The following is a 7,457-nucleotide window of genomic DNA, read 5'->3' on the forward strand; positions in this document are numbered from 1 at the left end:
CCTGCCCATATCCCTCATGACAGGCATAGATGTAGCCATGTCTGATCATGTAATGTTGCTCACCTGAGTGCAATAGTGTGGTTGTGCATATCAAAATCAAATCAAACTTTGTCACATGCGCCGAATACAACAAGTGTAGACCTTACCGTACTTACAAGCCCTTAACCAGCAGTGCAGTTCAAGAAGAGTTAAGAAAATATTTACCAAAAATCAAAGTAAATAATTTAAAAATAATTTAAAAAATTAACACAATAACATAACAATTACGAGGCTATATACAGGGGGTACCAGTACTGAGTCAGTGTGCGGGGGTACAGGTTAGTTGAGGTAATGTGTACTTGTAGGTAGGGGTGAAGTGACTATGCATAGATAATAAAAAGAGAGTAGCAGCAGTGTACAAAACAAATGGAGCGGGGTCAATGTAATAGTCCGGTAGCCATTTGATTAATTGCTCAGCAGTCTTCTGGCTTTGGGGTAGAAGCTGTTAGGGAGCCTTTTGGTCCTGGATTTGACGCTCCGGTACCACTTGCCATGCGGGTAGCAGAGAAAACAGTCTATGACTTGGGTGACTGGAGTCTCTGACAATTTTATGGGCTTTCCTCTGACACCGCCTATTATATAGGTCCTGGATGGCAGGAAGATTGGCCCCGGTGATGTACTGGGCCGTACACACTACCCTCTCTAGCGCCTTACGGTCAGATGCCGACCAGTTGCCATACCAGGCGGGGATGCAACCGGTCAGGATTCTCTTGATGGTGCAGCTGTAGAACCTTTTGAGGATCTGAGGACCCATGCCAAATCTTTTCAGTCTCCTGAGGAAAAGGTTTTGTTGTGCCCTCTTCACTACTGTCTTGGTGCGTTTGGACCATGATAGTTCGTTGGTGATGTGGACACCAAGGAACTTGAAACTCTCGACCCGCTCCACTACAGCCCCGTTGATGAGAATGGGGGCCTGTTCGGCCCGCCTTTTCCTGTAGTCCACGATCAGCTCCTTTGTCTTGCTCACATTGAGGGAGAGGTTGTTGTCCTGGAACCACACTGACAGTTCTCTGACCTCCTCCCTATGGGCTGTCTCATCGTTGTCGGTGATCAGGCTTACCACTGTTGTGTCGCCAGCAAACTTAATGATGGTGTTGGAGTCTTGTTTGGCCACGCAATCGTAGGTGAACAGGGATGTACAGGGTGGGACTAAGTACACACCCCTGAGGGGCCCCAGTGTTGAGGATTAGCATGGCCCATGTGTTGTTGCCTACCCTTACCACCTGGGAGTGGCCCACCAGGAAGTCCAGGATCCAGTTGCGGTGGGAGGTGCTTAGTCCCAGGGTCCTTAGCTTAGTAATGAGCTTCATGGGCACTATGGTGTTGAACACTGAGCTGTAGTCAATGTTCCTTTTGTCCAGGTGGGAAAGGGCAGTGTGGAGTACGATTCAGATTGCATCAACTGTGGACCTATTGAGGCAGTATGCAAATTAAAGTGGGTCTAGGGTATCTGGGAGGATGCTGTTGTGAGCCATAACCAGCCTTTCAGAGCACTTCATGGCTACTGACGTGAGTGCTACGGGGCAGTAATCATTTAGGCAGGTTACCTTCGCTTCCTTGGACATAGGGACTATGGTGGTCTGCTTGAAACATGTAGGTATTACAGAGAAGTTGAAAATGTCACATGCTCATGAAGCAGAGGAATAGAGCACAAATATGCCCATGATAGGATTCATTTGAATTCCCTTAATTTAGGGGAAATGTGACCAGGACAGCTGTCTACTATACTATGAGTGTACATCAGACCACCAAATCTTAATACTCATTGTATAATCTTTGTGTGTGTATGTGTGAAAAGAAAATTTTATGGAAAAAAATGTTGATCAGGATGACCAATCACAGAGGGTCTGCTCATGTGATGAGACATTCCCCACCCCCCGCCCAGCAACACAGGCAGCAGCTGTTGCCTAGCGGATTTGATGCTGCTGGATCCAACCAGGCAAGCAGATGTACAAGAGCTCAGCAACAGCTTGCATGTCCTCCCTCGGTGGGATCTGAATACTAAAACAGTGCTGGCTGCCTGGCTCAGAGGACAGACACATGAAGAAAACAATTATGTGTGTCTGGAAAACATCTCTATGTGTAATGAAAATGATTATATTGCTGTGTTACATTGACAGACATAGAGGCAGGCGGCCAGTCAGATAGATATCCCCAGGCTCGGAAAGTACCCATCATGAGAATGAATGACAACATACATTAAATAATTTCCAACGTGGGAGGTCTGCAATTTCGTGCTTCTCCTGCATTATCCAATTAAAATGGTGGCGGCTACCTACATCCGGGGTTTTGCGAGTAGCGTGTATAGTTAGGAAGTTGTCATGCGCGATGTCCATCGCTTCTTCGCCATCTCGGGTCTTCTAAAAGCTCGCGTAGAATTGGGAAGCTAGCTACGCCTTCAACATCGTTGAACTCGTCTTCAATGTATTATCAAAAACACACTGCGGAGAGGTTTTTGGACAGACTTCAGTTCCGCCAGCGACGAGCTTAGAGACTAACTAGCTACTGTTAGCTGTTGATAGCGAAGTGGTAAGGTAAATAACTTAACGCTGCCTGACTATTTTTCAAAAGTTCTCTAATTTCGTCGATGTGTCCTCCCTCGCCACCTTCACGGGACTTTGAAGTCATGTTGGGCGAATCACTAAGTCACCCTATTAAACACAATAAGCCATCCGTTTTGACATCCCACCATGTCGGGGCCAGCCTAAGCAAACCAAAGCAAGCAATGTTGAAGAAAGGTGGGAGAAAATTGCGTTCGACAACGTTGGGGTTACAGCGGACACACCAGCAAAAACCGATGAGGATCAACCCCATGCACCTGGCAGACAACAATGTCGCAGTTTCGAAATCCCCAGTGCAGAGTGCCGAGTTCGCGACCAACCGGACCCAGGCGACTGCGTTGACCCTTCACTATCTTAAGCAGGGAACAAAGAAAGAGGTATACAATTGAGTTAATTTGAGAACGAGATTGTTTTCGTTCTTATTATGTGCGTGTACATTTGTATTTCGGTTATTTGTTTATTCTTAATGAAATAGTATGTCGCTTTGTATCCATTAACCACCATTCATAGTGTAAACATTACACAAATTCGCTTGAAGCAGTGGGATGGAGTCCTTCCCCTACTTTATTTTTGACGGCTAAAAACTCAACGTTTGCATATTTACACTGATTCAACCAACGACCCGGTTCTAAAGTAGTGCACTCACAAGGTTAACGTACCAGAGTGATTATGAACGACAACTAGGCAGAGTCAAACGAGACTGCCTGCCAACTTTGAATGGAAAAAATGACGTACGTTAACTCTACTTCTAACGGCGTGTACATGTTTGGAATCGGGCACTGGTATTATTACCAGTGGACCTATAGGAATAAGGTTCACATTGTATACTGTTTAAAAAAAATATTGACCAGAATAGACGTGTTAGAGGTATTTAGGTTACTTGTTTTGAAGGATTTAAATATGCTGGCGATGTGCCAGTTCCTGAGATAGTTAACAAAAGGCATTGACACAAAAAAAACAAATTACATGGAACTGGCAATTGTTTCTTTCTTCAAGTGTTCTTCTTAGCAATCAATTTGCATAAGTGTTAGAATGGTTTTGACCCTTGTGAGATTGTAATTTAGTTTTTCTTTCCTACCAGCTACTGAAGTCAAAAAGTGGGAGAGTGGAGAGAGCCATAGGACCAGCAGGCCAGTCTGTCCACAACCTCAATAGACACAATCAAGATGCCCAGAATCTGAACACCCGGAGCCATAGGAGTAGGCATTCTAATGCACCTGGCAATGCTCTCTCAGTAATGAAAAACCATAGCAGCTGCCACCAGAAGCCACCCTCTGCTCCCTTCCAGCTCCTCCGTCGAGAGGAGAAGAAGTCCTTCAACTCAGCTGACAGTGCCAAGATCGTGAATGTATCCCCAGCTGAGCTTGTACCCGAGGAGGAGCTCAAAGACGGAGAGAAGATCTATGCTGGAGCTAAGTTCAGCGAGCCCCCATCTCCAAGTGTCCTGCCCAAACCACCCAGTCACTGGGTTGGTGAAACTGTCCCCCAACATTCCGACCACAGCCGTGAGAAAATGACTTTTCATTTGAAGTCTTTGCTGAAGGTTGAAGATAAACCTTGATCACAATGGATGGAAAAGCTGGAACGATCCTTCTATACCCGATCAATGACAACACATTTGGCACTGAAAAACTGGACCGATAACTTAACAGCAACCGAATGTAATGAGTTTTTGATCTGTAATACAATTTCACATAGTTTTGAGCAAGCAGGCTTGTTTTTATTTGATTTTTAATGAACTTCTGTAAACATGTAAAATGACTATTTTTCATGTTATTTTAACAGAAAGTATAGTTTTGTTACTGAAGCCCAAAATATGTTCACCATGAACTGGTGCACTTTTTTACTCTAAATAATGGGCTGCATTGCCCATTTTATGGGACATTGAACGTAAGAAAACATTTTACAAATTTGCACAAGACTGACTGAAAAACAAAACACGGGTCCCCATAGCGGCAAGCATAGAGCTGTGACGGTTTGGGGTTCTGTGAACCTCACCCCACCTGTTGTGGCTGCTATTGCCCTGAAAGCACTGTAGAGGACAGAACTCTCTAGAAGGAAGATTGTTTCACAACTCCTGTACTACAGTACACATTTTCGTCCTGTAGTACAAAAATAATCTTGCCAGCTCAACGGCCGATTGAGCTGGCTGGGTGGGTGAGATTAAGAAGATGGAGTGGCAATGTGAAAGTCTCAGAATCAATGATTCCCTTTGAAGAGGACAACTGCTGCTGCAGAAAACAGACATTCAGCACTGAGTGCTTATTCTTTTAAATCTCTAGCACTGACTCATTTGTTTTGTTTTTTTAAATGCTTTGTGTTTTTATTTCATGTCTTTCATTTTCCCATCTAAAGCACAGAATTATATTTACCCGAAGTGATCTTGATTATTATGTAACACCTTTGACCCTAGCTAACAGATTGTAACGGACTAATGTGATAAGATCCTGATGCTCCATTAGCTGTTACAGATTAGGTACTGTTTGGCGTAACACAGAGAATTTTTGACCAACCTTAATGTGGCGACACTTCCTCAATTCCTGACAACCAGTGTCTTCTAAACGTCCATGTCTAGTTGCAGGGAGTTTGGTTTGAATTTCGAAAGTGCACCGTTACTAAATTTAAATCAATGTGTATGCCGCCATCTTGTCTATTTCAAATCTTCTCTCATTGACCAAGACAGGTGATTTGACCTCTGGAGCCAGGTAGCTGCTAGTTCGTGTTCCTTGACTCTTAGTGATGTCACAATGATGAAATTGTATTACTGTACCGAAGATCGACTCATGTTGTTGCAATTGTTAAAAGAAAAGTGATTTTAGTCCAGTCACTAAATTTGTATTCATTTTTTTTTTTTACACCCCCGTCCCCCACATTGGTAATTAGAGAAATGTTTTGGTGCATTTAATATCTAAATTGACATTAAAATATTGTCTACCCCCAATATGTTGTATGTCTGTTCCCCACCAGCTCTCACCAGAAAAAATGTCTCAGTTGAAAAGGCTGATGGCACAAATTTCTTAATGCCAGTCAGTCTTCCCATAAATGTATGGGTTTATTACACTACATCTAATATATGTTATTAATCAAATATATATTAGATGTAGGCTCTTATTAATCAGATCACCCTGTTGCAGGAGAACTTTCCTCAAAGGCATCTTAATTTTTTTTTTTTTTTTTTAGGCTTAAAAAGGCTTCTGAAGTTTAATTTCCACTTTGAAATTTCAGACTTGATTTTTCCTTATGAAAATGTATCAACCCTTACAAAATGTCCATGAATTATAATTCACATTTCCTGTTGCTGCAGCATTATTTTCCTGCTGTAGCAAACCTGCACAAATGAAGATCCTACATCTGTATACAACATCAGAGTATGAGTAGTACTCTAGTTTCAGTATTAATGGTAGTGGTTAAGTTACACAACAGTGAAAAATAAACTAGCAACAATGTAATGCAGTGTGCCCACTTTGAACAGTGCAACTAACCTTGTTTAATTCAACCAGGCTGAATGTATCTGAATTGCTGTTCTAGACTGACGTAAATGGATGAGTGCCCCCTCTGACCATATATCATTATGCAACATGTTTACTCAGCCTGAAGAACATTTGATCTGGCACATAGTCATGGCCAAAAGTTTTGAGAATGACACAAATATACATTTTCACACAGTCTGCTGCCTCAGTTTGTATGATGGCAATTTGCATGTACTCCAGAATGTTTTGAAGAGTAATCCGATTAATTGCAATTAATTGCAAATCCCTCTTTGCCATGCAAAAACTGAATCCCCCCCCAAAAAATGCTCAGGAATGGCAACAGGCAGGTGTGATTGCATCTGCACGCACAGTGAGGCGAAGACTTTTGGAGGATGGCCTGGTGCCAAGAAGGGCAGCAAAGATGCCACTTCTCTCCAGGAAAAACATCAGGGACAGACTGATATTCTGTAAAAGGTACAGGGATTAGACTGCTGAGGACTGGGGTAAAGTCATTTTCTCTGATGAATACCCTTTCCGATTGTTTGGGGCATCCGGAAAAAAGCTTGTTCGGAGAAGACAAGGTGAGCTCTACCATCAGTCCTGTGTCATGCCAACAGTAAAGCATCCTGAGACCATGTGTGGGGTTGCTTCTCAGCCAAGGGAGTGGGCTCACTCACAATTTTGCCTAAGAACACAACCATGAATAAAGAAAGGTACCAACACATCCTCCGAGAGAAACTTCTCCCAACCATCCAGGAACAGTTTGGTGATGAACAATGCATTTTCCAGCATGATGGATCACCTTGCCATAAGGCAAAGTGATAACTAAATGGCTCGGGGAACAAATCATTGATATTTTGGGTCCATGGCCAGGAAACCCCCCAGACCTTAATCCCATTGAGAACTTGTGGTCAATCCTCAAGAGGCAGGTGGACAAACAAAACCCCACAAATTCTGACAAACTCCAAACATGATTATGCAAGAATGGGCTGCCATCAGTCAGGATGTGGCTCAGAAGTTAATTGACAGCATGCCAAGGAGGATTGCAGAGGCCTTGAAAAAGAAGGGTCAACGCTGCAAATATTGACTCATTGCATCCACTTCATGTAATTGTCAATAAAAGCCTTTGACACTTATGAAATGCTTGTAATTAATACTTCAGTATTCCATTGTAACATCTGACAAAAATATCTAAAGACACTGAAGCAGCAAACTGTGAAAATTTATATTTGTGTCATTCTCAAAACTTTTGGCCACGACGAAGCTATTCTTCAAGTAGGATAATAGCAGGAAATTAACTTTAAAACTGCCACATTTTCTCCCAGCCTCATGGCAAAATGTGAACAAAAGCATGAGATGCACTATAAAATAGCAACAAAAAAATCTC

General features: G+C 42.8%; 1 protein-coding gene across 1 annotated transcript; it reads left to right on the forward strand.

The window, feature by feature from the left end:
- Positions 1-2,340: 2,340 nt before the first annotated feature.
- Positions 2,341-5,541, forward strand: LOC112217502 (proline-rich nuclear receptor coactivator 1). Its single transcript, XM_024377822.2, has 2 exons — positions 2,341-2,977; positions 3,682-5,541. Exons 1-2 carry the CDS (start codon positions 2,627-2,629, stop codon positions 4,159-4,161), a joined length of 831 nt encoding a protein of 276 aa, XP_024233590.1. The 5' UTR covers positions 2,341-2,626; the 3' UTR covers positions 4,162-5,541.
- The last annotated feature ends 1,916 nt before the right edge of the window (positions 5,542-7,457 follow it).

Source organism: Oncorhynchus tshawytscha, linkage group LG18 (assembly GCF_018296145.1).
Source record: "Oncorhynchus tshawytscha isolate Ot180627B linkage group LG18, Otsh_v2.0, whole genome shotgun sequence".
In the NCBI taxonomy this organism is placed as follows: Eukaryota; Metazoa; Chordata; class Actinopteri; order Salmoniformes; family Salmonidae; genus Oncorhynchus; species Oncorhynchus tshawytscha.